A 20,415-nucleotide genomic window follows, 5' to 3' on the forward strand; every position below is an offset into this window, starting at 1 on the left:
CGGCAGCAGGGGCCCGGTGTGGGCGGCGCCGGCCGGCTCCGCCCGACGGGCGCGGCTGAGCGCGCGGCTGGCCGGGCCTGGCCGCCAGACTGGGGCGCCGTCCCGGGCCCCGTGAACCACGGCGGATGTGTGTGCCACAAGACCTGTGCAAGGTGTCAGTGCCGCGTGTATTTAGATATTATCAATAAGCATATCTCCGATTAAAGCTTAGTAATGGTGTGGACTGATTGTTAGCCAGCACTACAGTGTTTAAAGTTTGCAGATGCCCAGGCGCGTAACCATGTAACCTTAGACATATAAGTATCGACCGCTGTCTGTAAATCCTGTGTGTGAAAACCATCGCATGTAGGACAGCTCTTACCCTTGTCCGGTCCATTCTCAGCTATCTAGAGCGTATTTGCTGATGTCCTCTCCAGGGCCGTATCATAATGAAGAGTTATCGACGTGAATCGCTTCCATTTTCCTAAATTCAATTTTTTGATCACGTAAAGCGGCAAGCATGGCGAGTTCAGACGCGTGCATCCACATCATGGCATCATATCCTATGTACATAAACTAGACAAGCGGTTATAGCGCATAATCATCACAATACAGGCCAGCATTAACAGTTCACAAAATTGTATGTGACACCAGAGATGAAACAGTTCCTTGCCATCGCTGACTGCAGGTTAATACACCCAGTAATCACAAGAACCAATTAGCAAAACAGCAGCGCTCAGGTCATGACCAGCATACCCGAATCGCGTGGCGCCTCACCAAGGCACATCTCCTCTGAAGAGGTGTGGGAAGAATCTAGACAGGGAGACTGGAAGATTCTTCCATCTCCACGGGGGGAGTGGGAGTATTGGGAGACGGGAGAAGACTGCATCACGTTACACCTCCCCTCGGAGTCGGTAGCGCTGCACCAGGTCACACCTCTCGGGGCCGGTAGCACCGCACCAGGTCATGCCTCCTCTCGGGCCAGTGGCACTGCGCCAGATCAAACGCACCAGGTCACACCTCCTGTCGGGTACGGTAGCACTGCACCAGGTCACACCTCCTCTCGAAGCCGGTAGCATTGCACCAGGCCACGCCTCCTCTCGAAGCTGGTAGCACTGCACCAGATCACACCTCCTCTCGGGGCCGGTAGCACCGCACCAGGTCATGCCTCCTCTCGGGGCCGGTAGCACTGCACCAGATCACACCTCCTCTCGGGGCCGGTAGCACCGCACTAGGTCACTGGTCCGCTCCAGCACCTCGGCCCAGTCGTCGGTCTCCAGACCGCCGGCCGAGAACCGGTGGAACTTGGCGATGTTGAAGCGGGCCGTGACGGCGTGCAGCGCCGCCAGTGAGTCGCCCACCGCGCGGCTGGACTGGAGCGCGGCGGCCGTCGGCGCAGCTCGCACGCCTGCAGCGCGCCGAATGGCACGTCACAAGATACGCGACGGCAACGAGCGGTACAGTAGTTACAATCTCTGTTCAAGCAAATCACAGACACCCGGACATGTGTTGTCGGCCGCTCGGCAAATAGCGAGAAGAAACAAATGCCGGAGAGAACGTGCTCACCGTCTTTTTTGGTGCAGCGGGGCTGGAGCAGGCCGTCTCGGCCCACTGTCGGTCCGAACAGCGCTGGGAAGGGCGACGCCGTGCGCAGCGGCTCGCGCAGTCGCACCGCTGCCCGCCGACCGGTCACCTCCAGCCACGGGTCACTGCCAACGCCGGCCGGCCTGCGACGGACGGCACCGTCAAGGTCGTAACAGGCACAGATGGCATCGTCGGGGTCGTAACAGGCACAGATGGCATCGTCGGGGTCGTAACAGGCACAGACGGCATCGTCAGGGTCGGACACAGACACAGGCGGCACAATCAGGGTCGTAACAGGCACAGACAGCACACAATCAGGGTCATAGCAGACACAAACTGAACCGTCGGGGTCGTAATAGATACAGGAAGCACCGTCAGGGTCGTCGCAGATCGCACAGTCAGGGTCGTCACAGACAGGATCGAAGGGTCGCACAGTCAGGACGGCAGCAGACACAGACGGAACACTCGGAGTCGTAACAAACACAGACGGCGCAGTCATGGCGGCGGCCGCAGACACGCTGGCCGAACATCTCACGACTTCGGTATCAAAGATGGAAACGTGTCTTTGTAGCCGCGTTATCCGTCATCAATAAAAAACAACGTCGTTGTCATCGACACCTTCGCGAAGTGCGCCCCCCCCCCCCCCTTCCCCCCCGCCCCCCCCCCCCCCCCCGAGACCCTGATAAGCACTGCAAACATCGATGGATGTGTTTCGATCCCCCGTTGCGCCTCACCTCAGTTGTTTATCTGGTACACCGCGCAGGACCGTGCAACTACTCCAGATTTCTGACTCGTCCGGGACGGCACCGACACCTGGTGTGACACTACATAACTTCAGGTTTCCGCCTTCCAGCCAGGTGGAGAGGTAATCATTTTGACCGATTCCCAGCGGCAGACTTGACGCCACACCAGCCACCGTCCGGCCACCGTACGAAAGGCTTGATGTCACCTCATAGAGCGGGACTGGGTCTCGCTTTCGTCGCCATGGCAACGTGATAGTGTCTAGCGCAGCGGCCAACACAGCACCGCTGTGGTACGGAAGCTCCGGCTGAAACATGCAATATGCTGCCGTTAAGTGATTCACGACCAAGTACTATAAGTCATGCCTGTAACAAAGTTTTTCTACTTTAAGCCACATAAATCAAAATTCAATGCAACCATCACAGGATTGATCCTTTCAAAGCCAAAGCGAACGAACCACACACTCCACATCAATTGGCATCCAGATGCTTCCGGCAAAAAACCGTCTATAATCTGATGGCATGTACCTTGTACTCAAAATTCTCCATGCGCCTATAAGATGGCGCCACGAGCGGCGCCGTCCATTCCGCCTGCACGGAGAGTGGCGTGCACAGCGAGGCGTGGCGTGCGGCCGCGTCGAGCGTCAACACAGTGTTGACGGCCTGGTGGACGGCCTGCGGCAGCGAGAGGGCGCCGGCTGGCGGCGGCTGCAGCGGCGCCACCAGCGCCGACCGGCCCGGGTACTCGTCCGAGAGGTGCGCCAGCGCGCCGGCCGACACACCGCCGAATCCGTCACACTCGTCCGCCAGCACGTGGAAGCCCTGCCGAGCACGCAGAGACCGACGTCATGCGCGCCACCCGCCAATCGTTGCCCTGCTTGCATGCCGAGCGCCATGTTTATCGTGGATGAAAGAGATCAGTTATTAATGTCAGTTAAACTTACTAAATTTATTTGCCAGCTCAACAGTCTTACACTAAGCCAGCGGTACCTTACATTGGTATTTTGCAAGTTAAGGACGCCGTGTTTTGCCGTAAGATGAAGTGGAGCATCAAGACTAAAAAACGACTTCTGCTGAACTGTATGCATGATGCACCTGTAATCATAGGTGTTCTGCTGTCACATATCGGGAAGCAGTCATGTGCAAGGCCACATGTAAAAATATGTTGTTATAATTCGTGATTAAAAATATGTGGTCATGTTTTTCCTTCATACACAATGACTTCATTTTGTTCTATCCGTCTTAAATCACCCAAATGCATACTCACCACCAAATGGTCACATTCCTCGGCGTACGCCCTCAGGCGATCCTCGAAGTCATCGCGGAAGTCCTCCCGCAGGTACTGTGATTCCCCGAAACTGCGGGCAGAGATAGGAGTCATGCAAATCGCACATACAAAGCCACCACAATATTACTTCCGAAGTGTCTACCACTAAATGAGACATATGTTGTGAGACATATGTTATGTTACGAAACATATGCTATGGGACATATGTCTGTAAAAAGGTCACTGGGTGAGCGTCATGGCGCCGATGTGCAGATGATGTGTGGCCATCTGTATGTGTACATGAAGCACTCACCCGAACACGTCGAACGGATCATTGGTGTTCTCATGAATGTGCTCAGACAGTATGTGAACTGTCCACGGGTTCAGATGGGTGCCGAGAAAGTCGGACCACACCCGAACCTCGCCGTCCAGAACAGCAGCGGCCGGCGTGGTGTCATCTTCTTCCTGAGTGCCATCCGATTCATCCTCCTCTCGTTTACCTGTGAATTATTACTATGTCAGGTCATAATACACAGGACATGAAACATCCACAACCTTTATAACAATACAAGCAATATAAAACCAACAACAGAAACCATGCATCCTCACAAAAGCGGCACCAGCCACGCACAGCCGTTCTGTGGCCACCCGGCGCCGGCGCTTGCGTCACCTTGACAGACGTCCTTGTCGTCGTCGTCCGTGGCGCCGTCGAGGCGGTCCAGCCGGCGCCGGAGGCTGGTGGGCGCGCGCGTCTCCTGCTTGTGTCGTACGGTGTGGCCTTGCCAAAGCCGGTCCGGCTCGGCCGGCGCCGGCTCGCTGTAGAGCTGGCCGCGCCGCCGCAGGTGACCCAGGCTGCCGCGCAGGTCCACCGCCAGCAGGCGCGGAGTGAAGGTCACCTCCCGCTGCGGCACGGCAACACGTCAGCAGCCAGGTCCACGGCCACCGCACTACGACCGCACTCTTCCGCCGCATTACGACGCAGGAGGCCGCCAGCCCCCGCTGCGGCGCGGCAGACTGTTAGCGCAGGTCCAGGGCCACCGCACTGTGGCCGCACACTTCCGCTGCAGTATGACACGGGAGGGTGCAAGCAAAGCCTCGCAGGGCGGGGGCAAACCCGCGCCGGCATTGCATAGGCAATAAGTGAGGTAAAGTTTCGTTTCTCTATACTCTGCCCATCCCATCGCACCCCTACACACACGCACAATATCCCACAGAATCAGCAACTGTCAGTGTGAGCAGTCCGTGCTAAATTCTTCCGGCTGCATCTTCAGTTGTGTCAGTCACGCATAAAATATGCACACTTACCTTAGATGTTTCTCCCTCTCGAAAAAGAACGGCATGGTCCAGTTCAACTTGCGCTGACGGATCATAGACAAACGACGACTCTTGAATGTTCCACCAATGTGTGCCAACAAAGTTCGCATAGTGTCCGATTTGCAGGGTTATAATTTCAGGCGTTTCAGACCCCATCATGTATTGACCTGAAACGGGCAGCAGAGGCAACAGATGGTTAAATGGACGACCTTTACAAATAAGTGAAAACAGCCTAGAGCAAAAAGAGGCAACAATCCGCATTCAGGCGACCTGTAGGAGAAAAAGGTTAACGTCGGACGGGAGATAAAATGGAATTTCCTATCCGAGGGGCGGGCTGCATGGACTCTGGCCGCATATAAGTATTCTTGACTGCGCTGAAATTGATTCATATATCAGAAATTGAATTATATATCATCATTGGGTTATCATATCAGAAATTGATTAATATATCTGAGACTCAGTTACATATTGGTGCTGTCGGAAGTCCATTCAACGTTTCAGTCGCTTTTTAGTTCCTCTTTTTCGGACCTTACAGTTGAGACATTTGGAATATTGTTATTAGCAAGGGAAAGTGTCGCTCTCATCCTCCTTGTGTCATGACGGCCAGTTTTCCTATAAATTGGTGGCTGCCCAAAAGTTCTTGCAATACCAGCAAAGATCATGTTCAGCGATAACTTAATTTAGCGATTCTTACTGTCTCGGCAAGCGTGTCTACTGGTACTGTTTTGCTCATATCGGACTTTTAAGATACTGCCCAAGCGCACCTACGTTATACGGGTAACGAGCAATGTCTGGTGCGTTGGTGATGGATTTTCACTCGGCAATGCTCAGCCTACGAGACTTTCCTCCAACAGCAAGTGACGGGGCAGACGCTCTATGTTGTCATGGTTACCTCGCAAGGTTGCTCTGATGTGGACCTGACCTAAGACCACCGTTGTGCTTGACGCCATGTGGACTACTCGTTCTGCAATGCCGAACTCTGACTTCGATCAACCCAACCCCAGTCGGGGTGGGTGTAAACGGGGATAGGCAAATAATTATGTGAGAGTCATGCAGTTGTATGTGTACTGCTGTGTGACTCCAAACGGTTGCCCACGTTCGGCATATGCCCGCATGAACGCTGACATAACTTGGTTTGATGCAGCATCGAGATCAGCTTTCAGCTGTCCGGTTTGTACCGTGTGCTCGTACCGCAGCTTCTCACGATACTAATATACGACGAGCGAGGCCGTGTTCTATCCTCGCGGGCTGGACCTTGGCTCAGTTCGCCACGAACACGCGTCGTCTCGGCACGTTACGTCTGTGACAGCTCAACAGCGATAGGCACACGCGGGCGCCTAGATCAGCACTGCCTGCCTAAGCGGGATCGGGCATGAGTCAGCTGACCTGCGGGTCGGCGCCGGCAGAGACCAATATCGCACCACAGGACTGAGGGGCCCATATCAAAACAGGTCGCCAGGCTCAGTGGCCCTCACATGAGCAGTGAAGCCATTTCAGATACTTAGGAGGATAGGGTGGCCTTCGTGGTGATGAAGCCGATGGCGCACTACCAGTGCTGTTGGTCGTGTGTCTCAGGCAACAGCTCGGCCCTGTTAGCGTTGGACCTGCCCACCTCAACCAGATGGACAAACCCCTAGGACAAATGAGATGACCCAGGTGGCAGGTCCATCTTTATTAGTTTTTTATGCTTTCAGATTTGAGACCACACATGAGGAGAATATTAGTGTCTGAACCCTCCACCATCTTCCTTGTTATGGGGGGGGGGGGGATGAGAACATGGAAAGCAAGAGCTTCATCATCTGCCAAGAGATGGCAGCAGAGCCTTACAACCATCCATGTGAGGAGAGGTTGAGCATCCCTATCTGTCATCCCTTAACACTGCACATCAGAAAACAAACAAGCTCTGCATGTGACCAAATGCAGAGCACCAAACAAGGACTTCTTTTGGGACCACCCCTGTGAACACCATAGGAAAAACACAATAACCTGACACAAAACCAGCACTCTGTTGACATTGCCACTATACCATCTAGGAATCCTTGCAAGTAAATGACTAGAATGCTCTGCCGAAGCAGGTGGCTGGTAGAATTAAGCACCATCTTTTAACTGCATTTAAACAATTCTGACATGGGCTGGCTGGATTACACCTATCTGGCAAAGATAACAGCTCACATACAAGCAATCTGCACCAAGCTCATCTGGATGAGGCAAAACTGATTGCCAACCATGAAAACATTAGGTTCCAAACACAAGCTTCCCTTCTCCATTGTCATTGGATTGGACAGCTGACCACCATGATATTGCCCAAGAATGCTACATATCACTCCTCTGTGGTTGTCTTTCATATCACATAATTTGGGGCTTGTTCATAGTGATGTGCATTTACACCTAAATAAGTTTCACTTCCCACATCAAGCATGATTAAAGGATACGATAAAGTGCATTCAGAGCCCGTACATATCAGTGATGAAGCGGCTCTATCGGAAAAATTGGAGCTAATACCACTGAAAAGAGTAGACATTTACCGATAGCAAAGGACAAATCAAGTCAGAGCTAAACCAACTTAGTTTGGACTCATGTTTCACGCTAATACATAAAAATATGACTGCTCCCAGCGACCCCATCCCAACATGCGCAACCCGTGTGCAGAATCACAGACACCATCACAGCATTCCAAGTATCACCAGAATCATCCCCTGGACGTCCCATACCTCACCAATGTGACATAAACTGCCCCAGCGTGCGCCGGCGCAGGTTATACAGCGTATAAACACGCGTATGCTATCAAAATGTTGAAGCCCGATCTTCAGTGCTGTGCCAGTCGGCGTATGACGTCAGGTAGTACTGAACGCATCTGATCCGTCTCCTTTTCTGACTTACTCCGGCCATGCAGAGATTGAGCCATTCAGGTGGTTGACGCAGGAAAAAATGAGTAACAACGTCTGAGCTTGAAAGATCTCTGTCATATCGCCTTACACTTTGGAAAAAACAGTCTAAAGTTTTGGTGTGCCTGCGCTCGGTGTTTGCCTATCGCGAAATAGAACAGACCGCGAAAAGGCCGGCTAAGCACTTAAGAAACTGGTTACAGCAATCCCAGTAAAAAATTAACATGTCTTCCAAACAATCATGAGGCGCAACCCAAGTTACCTTTTATAACATGGTAAAGTAACGTCACGATGTATATATTTTTCTTCTTAGTAGTTAAAACCATGATCTTAAGTATAAATATCTAGTTTAAGTAATTTAATTACAAACCGGTGGGACATAGAAATTATATCAAGCGTAAACACCACCAGAAATCATTGTGCTGATCGTAATCGGTAAATTTATAGTTCTGGAGATCATTCTGGATAACCTTTTCAGTATTTTGGAAGAGATGAGCTTGGGCCAAGTCTAAAGCGGGTTCTGTCTAGTTGTAGCCTGAATGCAACCTATTAACCTTCTGTGACTTGGTAGCACATGCTTCATACACCTCTAGCAACAACTTACCCATGCTTGATTTGATGCAGCCTTGAACCGTACAGTGAGATCGGCGTTTGGCGTGGAGGTGCTCGCGGTTGGGGTCCGCACGGTTTTGGCATATGCATTTGCAGTTTTAGTTAAAACATCATCAGACCGGAACAGCAGTAACTAAGCAATGCGTATTTTTCTTCATCGCTCCATTGAAATGCATTTTTATGCATGGATTGCACAGATCAGTGACGCATCGAATATAGCATCCTATGCGGCGTGTGACCTTTCCAATTGTCATTTATTCAAAGGTAGAATATATCAAACTTCAATTGCTGTATATTGTGGGCATTGTCTACCAATGAAAGGCACAAAGATAGCAGCAAGTATTTTTGGCTAGAAATATTTTGTCCCTAAACACATAGACCATACCTACATAATGTAATGGAATAATGCATAACACAAAATAGGACCATACCACCATAACTACATAGCTCAAGTCCAGACAGTTTGTGTGCTTATATCTGTGGAAGATACAGGAGCAAATGAGTGGCACATGATTGAAGTCAGGGTGGTCTTCCATGTCAGACATGTCAGCAGTTTGCATTGCCCCTTCAACCATGTGGCACACTGCTCTCTCCCATGAGGGTTGGGACTTGTGTCACTGGCGTGAATCTACCTTCACTGGTGATGAAGTGGGACTGTGGCTCTGTTGGAGCTACTGATCATGGATAAGATTCCTTTGATAAGGGGCCATAGGTTTTGTGTGTTAACTATATCTGCCAGCAATATTCTTGATGAGTACCCAAAATGGCTCAATTATTTGCAGACTAGGCTGAGGATGGTGGATTGGAGGCATATAAAACCATTCAGATCTTCCTCTTCTTCTGTTCCTTCTAGGCCTGTAAATCCTTGGAGTTGAGTAATTCTAGCAATGTATATTTTGGTAGTGATGTATGTGGGTTTCATGTGCACATTCATTGTTCATGGAGGCTCTTTTTGTTTGAATGGTTGTGATTTCTAATAGAAGCATCTGTAAAAAGTTCAACAGCTGTTACCTCAAAGTTTTGCAGATATTTTGGTTTGGACCTTTACTTCCATGACCATTGTCATGTCCAGGCCAGTGGCATAGTTCTACAAAGTGAATGGGTGGGCTGAGTGGGGAAAATAGCTAGAGCATCCTCTAAAATGTGTGGCAGAGCTGGTTTTGTTTTGCCCACTTATTTCCTCTTGTTTGGGAGCAAATTATGGTTTTGGGGGCATTATCTCCCACACCAACCAAAAAGGTGAGAACACCAGCAGCCCAGACTTGAGTAGCCATCAACCTGCATGGTTTGCTTATTAAGGGCTTCCCATTTCAGGTATTCACCATGCCAAGGAAATCACCAAAAGCAGCTGCTGCTGCTGAGTCTGGTGCATCTGGGTCCAGCCTTAGTACTCAGTCAGCCCCGCCAGAGCGCGAGTCGTCGCGGCGCAAGCCGAGGCGGCCAGCGCAGGTGCTCGCGTCCCTAGCCGCCCCAGCGCCAGTCCCAGCGCCGGACGGCCGGCCGGCCGCCGGCGGAACGGAAGGCGAGCGCCGGCGCCAGCCCCAGCCGGGAGGCCGCCCGCCGCACCGACGGCAGCCGACGGAAGCAGCGCCGGCCACACCGCGTCGCGTCCGAAAGCGAGACGTTCGGTGCCGAGGTGCTGGTGAAGGCCGAGCCCGAGCCCGGCGCGGACCTGGGCTCGGGGTCGGGCCGCACGGCCACGGTCGGCTCCACCACCAGCCTAATTGCGTCGCTGAAGGGCAAGCGGAAGCCCAAGCCGCGGGTACGCCTCTGCTCCAATGGGTTGTCGAGGCCTGCAGCAGGAAACTTCTTGGACATGCTGATCTGGGATTGTGCTACTGATGACTTGCACTGCTAGTTTCATAGTCAAGGGTTTTGTAGAAGTGCAGTTGCTGAAAGAGGGAAAGCTTTTCATGGGCAGGGCACCCATGTGTGTTAACTGTGTGTGTGATGGGACTATCACATATCATGCTTAATGTTATGTGATAACTTTAGGGCTCTGATACATGGCTTCGAAGTTTTATGCCTAATAATGCCCAACAACAGTATTTTTGTCGTTTTTTTATGTTGGGTTCTTAGACCAGCATGACATGTAACCAACTAGCTTGCTGGCTACAGTGCTAGATGTAAGGCTCCTTCCTTTCACAGCAAGAGCTGCCATTGGTGTCGTGCGGCGTGTGCAAGCAGTCCATGAATGAGCGAGCATTCGAGAGGCACGCTCTATCCGCCCATCTGGGCCTGGCCCGTCCCACCGGCGGGAGCCAGGTCAGTGGCACGTGGCTGGTAGGGAACAGTTGGGGGGGGGGGGGGGGGGGCGCTGGTGATCACGTGGTTGCAATCACATCCTCTTGCAGCCAAAGGGTCTTTTAATTCTGTTCTGGGTTGTTGGGGCACCACAATATGACATGAGGAACCAACATTTGTCTTTCAAACTTGGTATCAACCTAACCAGCCCTTTGAGTGACCGCTCTTTTCAATGAGCTCAGTATGTGACTTCACATTTGCCCTGTCTGGTGCGACTGCACGTGAGCGACACTGTCATTTGTTAACACTTAACCACCAGCAAGCACACGTGCGGCATTACCACTGTTTATTAGCACACTGCTAATGTTGAATGTGTCACTGTCGACAGGAGTTCTCAAAGAACGAGCAGGTGAATGCCTTCAACCGTGTGCTTAAGGCTGGCCTGAAGCTGAAGTGTCCTGTCTGCACCAAGAACCTGACCTCGTCTTTGGGTTTCTACCATCACCACAGCCAGTGCGGCAAGGATGTGCAGGTGAATTCTGGCATGAATATAACATGCAGTAATGAGGTCCTTGCATTTGTTTTACTCAGACCCTTCATTGTGTGTAAGTTATGTTTGCCTGTGAGGTCATGATGAGGATCTGTGTCATTGCAGACATTGTGTTGTGTTTTACGTGTGGTCCGCTGCTGAGTCACCCAGTCACTGACGGTGATTACGAGTCGGAAGATGTTGACAGGGTGCAGTGGTGCCTATGCCCTGTGGGCCACATGGACTGGCAGTGGTTATGCAGTCAGAAGATGTTGGTAGGGTGCAGTGGTGCCTATGCCCAGTGGACTGCATGGACTGACGGTGATTATGCAGTGAGATGTTGGTAGGTTGCAGTGATGCCTATGCCCTGTGGACTGCATGGAGAGCATGCTGCCGTATCCTCGAAGTGTGTCATTGCCCGCGATGACGGCTGCTCTCGCCCACCGCAGCCTGTCAAGTGCCCCAAGTGTGACTGGTTCTTCAAGCCGCTGTCGCTACCGCAACACCTGCGCAAGCACGAGAGGCAGGAGCAGGAGTGTGGCGGCGAGCCGGCCGTCAAGCGGCGGCGCACCAAAACACCGGCGGCACAGTGAGCGGGCGAGATTGTGGCGGCCAGTGAAGGCCACCACGCGCCGTGCTGAGTCTCGGCAGGGGTAGAAGCGGCGCAACAGGCGCATTTAGTATGTTAGATATGGGCGCAAAACGATCACAGTATTGACGGTCAGGCTGGCCTGACCACGGGTACGTCCCGCTGTCCGGGGGTCGCCGAGACGTGCCACACGAGCTGCTTCGACGGCGTGCTCCGCTGGGCGCCGCACGTGACTTGCTCGGTCTCGGTGGTGGCTGACCGCCGGTCCGCCGCCAGGTCCCGGACGGAGGGTGCCGACTCGGACGACCCGGACGCCGTGCCGGAGAACGGCGAGGTCAAGGCCAAGGTGAGCCAGCCGGCCGGTCAGCAGCGGACCGCCGCGTGACTCGGGCGGTGGGCGGCGCGGCGCCCCGGCTGCGACGCCGAGGGAAACGGTCTGCCTGGTGTTTTGGAAACAGGCCTGATTCGGCTGCTCTGTCTCTGCCATCCGTAGTTCGATTTGCGTGAATGCCGGGTACATTGTAAACTTAACCCAGGAGACCCGCTGGGTTCGTATCGCAGTCATTTGTTATTATGCGGTACCACCGTGGTAATGGTGTGTGGTGCAAACACAACGCAATGCCTATCGCTGTTCGATACCCATTGCAATGCACTTTCGCACGCCATTGAGCCTCGTGCCCGGCCGTGTCGGCTATCGCCGTGCTGCGCCGGTGCTCGGCCGTGTCCGCTGTCGCCGTCTGACCGCCGTGCGGCGTCGGTGCTCGGCCGTGTCCGCCGTCGCCGTCTGACCGCCGTGCGGCGTCGGTGCTCGGCCGTGTCCGCCGTCGCCGTCTGACCGCCGTGCGGCGTCAGCGTTCGGCCGTGTCCGCCGTCGCCGTCTGACCGCCGTGCGGCGTCAGCGTTCGGCCGTGTCCACTGTCGCCGTCTGACCGCCGTGCGGCGTCGGTGCTCGGCAGCGCGGCTACACGACTCCGCGCTGCTCGCCGCACCCGGCCCAGGTGGCCAAGTGGCGGCGGCGGCTGGCGGCCGACGGCACGCTGCGCTGCGAGCTGCCCGGCTGCCAGTTCAGCGCCGACGCCGTCGACGAGATGGTGCGGCACTTCCCCGCCTGTCGTGGCATGCCCACTAAGTGGAAGGTACGCGGGGGGGGGGGGCACGGAACCGGCGGGGGGGGGTCGCTCGGTTTGTCACGCAGAGGTGGAAGGTACGCGGGGGGGGGGGGGCACGGAACCGGCGGGGGGGGGGTCGCTCGGTTTGTCACGCAGAGGTGGAAGGTACGCGGGGGGGGGCACGGAACCGGCGGGGGGGGGGGGGGTCGCTCGGTTTGTCACGCAGGTGTGGAAGGTACGCGGAGGGTGGGCGCCACGGAGCGGGCGTTGGCGGTCAGGGTCGTCCGGCGTGTCACGCAAGGACGGTACGGTGCGCTCCATACATATTCCTATAACTCAGTCTGCCGTTTCCAGTTGTGCTGTAGCTGCCTCCTCTGTGTCGTATGAACTGAAACAAAAGCCTCGCTCCCGATGTGTCCCTATTACCAATGCGGATCTGCGGCGCGTGCCTGAGTGGGCCTGCCGGCTCCAGCTAAGCTCCTGACACCAGTGTCGGTTGCCAGTGTGGTCTGTAACCGTCGTCGCCTTCCTGGGCGTACACCCTGTAGTATTGCCTCCTGGGTGTATTCCTGTAGCCTGTGTTCTGCGTGATCCTGCAGCCATACTCTTTTTCTCATGTCCGATTGCATAACTGGTGTACTCAGGTATACTTGTGCAACCATTATGGTTCCATTAGGCCTAATCCCATAAGGTGTGTCTCCTCGGGCATAATTCTATAACCGGCGTCTTCTCACCAGGCACGCTGCTGTAGCCAGTGCCTCTCCTCAGAGGTACTCTTGTCACCAGTGTTATGTCCTCAGGTGTACTCCAGTAACCAGTGTCTCTCCTGAGAGATACTCCTGTCACCGGTTTATGTCCTCAGGTGTATTCCTGTAACCAGTGCAAGAAGCGGGCCGACTCGGAGTCAGAGATCGTGCGCCACATCAAGTCGTTCCACCCATACCTGCTGGGCGTGGGCGCGGGTCGGCCGCGTTCTCCGGAGCGACCTTCGGCGCGCGGCCGCCGGGGCGCCGGTCCCGGCACGGTCACGGCCGACATGGGCGGCGAGCTGACTTACTTTACGGCTGTGGAGCGCCAGGCGTGCGCGCGCGAGCACGCCGCCCTGTACTGGAACGAGCTGCCTAAGTGTGAGTGGCGCCCGGCCCGGCCAGTGGCGCTGCTGGACCGGCCAACGCTGCGCGCCTTTGGGACCGACTTATGTCCGCCAGCGGATTTACAGGGCCATATTTAAGCACAGCGGGACGCGTGGCGGCATTGCTATGTTAGATATGAATATAACTAAAGCATGATGCTGCAGCTTTGACTGCGTACAGAACGAAGACCAGGGTAGCCTGCCGTGACTGCAACAGCTGGTGTTCTAATGTTCATCCGTCTTTCCTGCAAGACCTGCTCATTTTCTCCGTGCTCCTCTCTCTCTCTTTCCCCGTGCTTTTGTCTTTCTCCGTGCTCCTGTCGTTCTCTTCGCTCCTCTCTCTTTCTCCGTGCTCCTCTCCGTCTCTCGGTGCTCCTCTTTTTCTCTCGCTCTCTCTTTCTCTCTTTATCTCTGTTTCTCTCTCTTTCTCTCTCTTTCTCTCTCTCTCCCCACAAGGCCTGCTGGTCTCGCGTGGCCTCCTTGCACCCCTGACCGATCGTCCGTTTGCTGTTTTGTGTGGGCTCCTTGCACCTTTCACCAGCCCTTCACCTGCTCTTGTGTGGACTCCTTACAGCCCTGACCGACGCTCTGCCTGCTGTACTTGTGTGGGCTCTCTGCGCTTCTGGGCGTCCCTTTTGCCTGGGATGGACCCGGTGCGCTGTTGACCGACGGCCCGTCCTGCGCGCAGCGCGGCCGCTGGCGTCGGCGCGGCTCCAGCTAGCCGACTGGTGGCGCTGCAGCGGCGACGAACAGAACTGCTACAGTCCGCCCATGAAGCTGTCGCCGGCGTACAAAGTGCAGGAGCTGGGCGAACCGGACCCGTACCGGTCGTACGAGCGGCTCGACACATTCGCCTTCGAGGAGCTCGACAACGGTGGGCCACCGCGGGCGCGAGGAGGGGAGCCGACCCTCGTCAGGCCTCTGTTGAACGTTCTATACTGTTGCTTTGTTGCCCGGCTATTGGCTGTGATTCCCAGGGGTATGTCAGTGTCTGCGGTGGCTCGGTGTGTGTCCTGGGGTTCGTTTTGGCGGCTGCCTGGTGCGTGTCCCCAGGTGTTTGTTTCTGCGGCGGCCGCTGCCTGTCTCCCCGGGTGTGTTCCCTGTCTGCAGCAGCTACTGCTGTCAGCTGCCGCTACTAGCGCGCCGTGTTTTGATAGGTATCTGCAGTGACTGCTGTCCTGGTGTGACCAGGCGTTCTGTGCTTTTGCGGCGGCCGGGTGACCGGCGCCGCCGCCGTGTATTGATAGGTGTCTGCAGTGACCGCTGACCTGCTGTGACCAGGCGTGCTGTGCTTCTGCGGCGGCCCGGTGACCGGTCTAGACTGGTGTCCGCGGCCGGCGGCGCCGCCCGAGCAGCCTCAGTACCTGGCCGTCAGCTGCGTGCCGGTGGTGGACCGCACCCTGCCGCCCACGGAGCCCTCCTCACTGCCGGCCGCCGTCCAGCTGTGGTCGTTCTCCTCCGACCGCAGGTCAGGCCCGGCCGCCGTCGCCGCTCGTCCCTCCGCACACCTGCCAGTAACCAGGGTGAAATGGCTCAGTTGAGAGCGCGCGAGGGTTCCACGTGGGAGATCTGGGTTCGGTTCGTGGCTAGCGCCGTGGCCTCTGGACACTGGTCTGGCCACGGAAGCCAATAGCACTCTGTGAATAATTGCGCTGGGTCGTACGCGGGGAAAGGGTACCAATGGCATTGCTGTGACGGACCTGTGGTAATAGTGGATGGTTGATGATCAAGTTCAGCGAACAGCGCGGTTTAGTTTGTGTACACGGAAGCTGGGCGACCGCTTAACGCAATAAGGCTTACATACGTGTATCGGAAATTTTTCGTTCTGAGGCTCTAATGCAGCATGTTCTCTGTCAGCTTGTATGAGTTTACAACTGAATCAAGTTTGTCCGTGAATAAGGGGCTTCGTAAATCGACATCACGACACACTGGAGCAAGATCTATATTGCGGAGTTGCTTTGGATTTCGCGCTGATGCTATCCGGCGCCGATGGCTGCAGCCGACTGATACGTGCGACTGGTGTGTGTGGGCAGGAAGGCGCGAATGGAGTACGCCTTGTGTGTGGACGGCGGCCCCGTCTGGGACCTGTTGTGGTGCCCGCTGGGCCAGCGCAGCTCGCTGGCGCGCGAGCGGCTCGGCCTGCTGGCACTAGCCTGCGGAGACGGCCGGACGCGGGTCTACACCATGCCGGCGCCGGCCAGCCTGCCCGACGCCGGCGACGAGAGGTGTGCAGCCGCTCAGACGGAACCGAGGCGGGCGCCGACGCACGCCGCCCCGCTTGCGGCCAGGCGTCAGGCGAAACGCCGCGCCGGCACTGCCCCGCCCTGCTGTCGTTCGTGCCGCTCGTAGCCGTCTGAAGCTGGAGGTCCGAGACGAAAGTGTGCGTTCGTTGCTCCCAATGGGCATAGGGAGGCGGCTGGAGGCGGCCGTCGCCGCCAGTGGGGCAATGTTACTATTGGTTTTGTCCGTACACACAAAGGTTCTTGCTGGCGTCCTGGTAGACGGTGTCCTAGCCGGCAGCTGCCTCCTGCCTGTTTGCTGTGCACATGGCTGGCACCACGCGGCGTCCGTATCTGTCACTGGGTCGTGGATGGCACCTACGGCGGCTCGTGCGTGTCCGAGTCCGTACCGCTGGCCCCCGGCTGCCAGCGGCTCGCGTGACCCGGCGCCGGCTGTCCGCCAGTCACCCCTTCTACATCAAGCGGCCCGACCTGCGGCTGGAGGTGTTTGGCGAGGTGGGCCGCTCGCCCTGCTGCCGGATCGACTGGGCCAAGACCGACGGCAACCGGTCAGTGGTGGGTCGGCCGGCCGCGCGCCGCTGATGCGCTCCCGGGGCGCCCTGTGGCGCAGGCGAGGGTGCACCGAACCGCGCGCCCCGCGGTCAGTGGTGTAGTCACTCCAGTGTGTGTCACATGACACGTTCAGACACCGGGCTGCACATTGAACTGCATGTGGTATGGCAGGTGGTGGGATTTCTGAGAGATTCCGAATGGTTTGTAGCGGAGGTGACGTGCCTATCTGCGGATGTCCATGCGAACTGACTTACATGTTTACGCTCTGACGGATGAAGCCAAAGTTGCTCCTTGCCGTCTGTTCGCGTGGGCTGTGTGTGTTCCGCAAACCGGTGCGCCGCGCGATGAAGCGTTGCTGACCGCATCGCGCTGTCATATCTCGCGTCCGATACGCCCGGTCGTGATTGAGCCGCGATTTGGCGTATTTCAGAACAGTGACGGGTATATTCGGGAACGGCACTGTGGTTCTCTGGGACATCACGTCGGTGTCGCCGATCCTGCGCGACGCCGACGGTCCGACCAAGGTCGTGTACCCCGTGCAGGTCATACCCGCCCACCGGGGACACGGCACAGGTAGGCCGGGCCGCGCTGCCCGCGAGCCGCGCGGCCGCCGCAGGCCGGCTCTCTGTCTGGCGCAAGACGGGGAGGGGTGTGGCGTGACGCATGAGACAGTGGTCAAACCAACTGGGGTTCGGTGGTATTGTTACCAGCTGTATGTTCCCAGTAGAAGTGAAGTGATATGTAATGTAATGATGTAAAGTAAAGTGATATTACCACGCCAGCTGGCTACCGCCATAACTTTGATAGCCGTTAGTTGATACCGTGACGTTTATCCTGACGTCACGGTATCGCCACGCACTGCGCCACGCCACGCCACGTCACGCCACGGCGTGGCGTTCTGCAGACTGCGATCTGTGACGGCGTTCCGTTGCGGGCGACGAACCTTGTGTGTGTGTGACGGCCCGCCTAGTTCGTCCTGACCATGACCAGTACGTGCACTGGGGCGGCCGCAACAGCCATGCGTATTGACTGGGACCACTGTGTCTATTGACTGTGAGCAGTGTGTATGTTGGCCAGTGTGCTGACTGGACTGCTGTCCGCCAGCGGTGGCCATGTGTCCGGCCTCAGACCGGTTCCTGTGCTCGGGCGGCCGGGACCGTACGCTCCAGCTCTGGGACCGTGAGGAGCCGGCTCCGATCCAGCGGGCCACCAACAAACTGCGTCCCATGCTCACCGACGTCTGCTGGCCCGTCGCCACCAAGAAACTCATCAACGCCTATGACCACAGCCTCTTGTAGGTGGACTACTATGTTGCGTAAAAACAGCCCAGGCCAGCTGATCGGTAGTTTTGTGCTGCGCGATATATTTGCCGTCATCGTGTGGCTGTATAGACGGGGACATTCGACCCAGATATTCGCAAACGCCGGTGAAGCGGTTGCCTCTTGCCATCAGTGAGGTAGTTGTTTTATGTGCTTGATTCGTGCGATTTCATGATACTATTGGTATTGGTCTTGAAGATAACTCAATGGCTGGTCGCATATGATTGTCGTAAAACGCGGTCACTGCGATTATTGTAACACTGCAGCGCTTTAAAGAGGCTCCGACGTTGACAATACTCGGTTCCACACCCTATGTTGACCATCGTCGTGACTTCACATATCAGGGTCCCTACAGATCGCTTGCCATCGTGTAAAGCGATCCATTGAACAGCCTTTCGAGAGGCAGCGTCCGTTGAGGCGCGTCGCTCCGTATGCCGGCCGGTATGTGTCTGGGGGTGGGGGTGAGCATGTTCTGCGGGCCGTCGCCTGACCCGCCGTCCTCTGCCGCCAGTGTCGGCTCGCCCTCGGTGATGATGTCGGACGCCGCCATGCCGGTGGTGGACGTGCCGTTCTTCACGCACGGCGCCAAGTGCACGGTGAGTCGGCGGCCACGCCCGGACGGTCCGCGGCGGGATCCCGTCAGCAGTGGCTGGAGCCGCCGCCAGTCATGGCCAGAAGTGTCGTCTGAGCACAGAGTCGGCTTCGCTCCGTCGGTTGCCGATTTTCCTAACTGCGTGGTTTAAACCAGGATATAAGCGGCGCGTGTTTCGCTCGTGTGCCTGAAATCGCCATAAGGCCCCGCTAAGGGGAAGTAAGACTGGATGGCTTTTGCTTACCATGGGAGCCACTGTTCTGTCGATGAGCCGGCCTGATGTATCGGCCTGCCTGCCCTGGGGGGCCGACCCAGTCGCCGGCGGCGGCGGCTTGCTGCTCAGGCGGCGCTGGTCTGCTGACCGGCGGTGGCCGCCTCTCGCCCTGCCCTGTTGCCGCCGCTGTTCAGGCCTCCCGTGCCCTTACCGGCGCCCTGTCGTCGCCGCTGCCAGTCGCTGGCGGTGAACAGCACGGTGAACGGCGTGGCGTGCGCCTCCGAGAGCGGCCTGGTGGCGCTGGCGCAGTGGCGCAACATGCTGTCGCACAAGCAGAAGGCCGAGCTGCGCCGCCTGTTGCTCAAGCTCGACGCCGAGAAGATGACGGCGCCGCTCGTCTCCGGCAGCGAGCAGCTGCTGGGCGACCAGTACATGCAGGTCTGGGAGTCCTGCGGCATCACCATCTGGGAGGCCAAAATGGTGAGAACGCGCCCAGCCGCGGCCCCCGCTTCCGGCGCGGCGTGGCTCGGATATGAGCAGTGTTTGTCCCCCAACATGTGTATTGCGGTGTTTGTCTGTTTCAAAAAGCACACGCATTTGGTAGTCTTTGGTGGGTTATTGAGATTGTACGTGCCGTAGCGCACCTTGCCCTGATTGGGAAGCGGCCCGCTGAATCCCGTGGCCGCTGGCGTTGACCCCGGCCACCGCGCCCTGCCAATTTATGTGTACGCACCCCGCAGAAGGAGAGCTCAGGCATCATCATGGACGGCTTTGATGAACACGTCTCCAGCACGGGCAGCTGGGTCTCCAACTATCCCTTTGTAGCCGTCAACAAGGTGAGATCATGCACACACTATAACTGGACTGATGTGGGCTCGTGGCATGTTTTGGGACTGATCCAAGTGCGGAGCACGTGGTTAAGGGCGGTCTAAGTCATATTGCAGTATCCTATTATGCAATCTGGTAATACGGGCGTGCCTTCGGATGCCGGCCAGCGTTGATTGTGCTTTAACGTCATGGACCGTGCCGTCACGTGTGGGTCGTTGCGCGAGCTCGGCGCGGCGCACCGCCCGCCCGCCTACACACGGCCGCGGTCTGCGGACAGGTGTGCTGGAACCGCAACACTGAGACCGACTCGTGGCTGGCGGTGGGCATGGAGTGCGGCCTGCTGCGCGTGCTGGACGTGCCGGCCGGCGCCTTCGCGGCCGTCCGCTCGTAGCGTCCGCTCGGCGCGCCAGCGGAGCGGCGGCAGGCCGTGGCCAGCGCGCGCGCGTGGTGACGTGTCTGGGCGGCGGACCCCTGCTCCGGTGTCGCAGGGCGGCCCGGCGGCGGGCCAGTGTGTGGTGTCCGGGAACGCCCCCTCCCTCCCCCTCCCCCGGTGTGTGGCGCTCAGGGACAGCCCGCGTCGCTGTCTGAATGTCGAGAGCGGACCAACACAGTGTTGCATGTCGGAGCAGCCCCACGCCCGAGTCCCAGCCCTAGGCATGGGTGTGTCGACTGCAGTGGGGGCGTTG

General features: G+C 56.7%; 2 protein-coding genes across 4 annotated transcripts; one reads left to right on the forward strand and one right to left on the reverse strand.

Moving 5' to 3' along the window:
- Window positions 1-65: 65 nt before the first annotated feature.
- Window positions 66-7,833, reverse strand: mst (misato mitochondrial distribution and morphology regulator). Of its 3 annotated transcripts, none has more exons than XM_037224493.1 (9): window positions 7,765-7,833; window positions 4,876-5,051; window positions 4,241-4,472; window positions 3,884-4,070; window positions 3,571-3,661; window positions 2,832-3,125; window positions 2,298-2,611; window positions 1,546-1,706; window positions 66-1,387 (listed from the first exon to the last, which is right to left on the reverse strand). In XM_037224493.1, the coding sequence occupies exons 1-9, from the start codon at window positions 7,787-7,789 to the stop codon at window positions 1,179-1,181; spliced, it is 1,689 nt and encodes a 562-aa protein (XP_037080388.1). In that variant the 5' UTR covers window positions 7,790-7,833; the 3' UTR covers window positions 66-1,178. The 3 variants fall into 3 exon arrangements, with proteins under 3 accessions (XP_037080388.1, XP_037080389.1, XP_037080390.1); XM_037224494.1 differs by lacking the exon at window positions 7,765-7,833 and adding an exon at window positions 7,601-7,681 and having other exon boundaries at window positions 67-1,387; XM_037224495.1 differs by lacking the exon at window positions 7,765-7,833 and adding an exon at window positions 7,596-7,639 and having other exon boundaries at window positions 67-1,387.
- Window positions 7,834-8,448: 615 nt separating this feature from the next.
- LOC119100088 (general transcription factor 3C polypeptide 2) lies at window positions 8,449-19,902 on the forward strand. Its single transcript, XM_037223202.1, has 18 exons — window positions 8,449-8,510; window positions 9,696-10,143; window positions 10,530-10,646; window positions 11,014-11,157; window positions 11,604-11,743; window positions 12,020-12,089; window positions 12,700-12,879; window positions 13,715-13,979; window positions 14,673-14,858; window positions 15,266-15,452; window positions 16,018-16,209; window positions 16,668-16,772; window positions 17,207-17,349; window positions 17,881-18,070; window positions 18,607-18,691; window positions 19,139-19,381; window positions 19,642-19,737; window positions 19,897-19,902. Exons 3-18 carry the CDS (start codon window positions 10,572-10,574, stop codon window positions 19,900-19,902), a joined length of 2,307 nt encoding a protein of 768 aa, XP_037079097.1. The 5' UTR covers window positions 8,449-8,510; window positions 9,696-10,143; window positions 10,530-10,571.
- The last annotated feature ends 513 nt before the right edge of the window (window positions 19,903-20,415 follow it).

This window comes from Pollicipes pollicipes, unplaced genomic scaffold, assembly GCF_011947565.3.
Source record: "Pollicipes pollicipes isolate AB1234 unplaced genomic scaffold, Ppol_2.1 Scaffold_4881;HRSCAF=5763_pilon_pilon_pilon, whole genome shotgun sequence".
Classification (NCBI taxonomy): domain Eukaryota; kingdom Metazoa; phylum Arthropoda; class Thecostraca; order Pollicipedomorpha; family Pollicipedidae; genus Pollicipes; species Pollicipes pollicipes.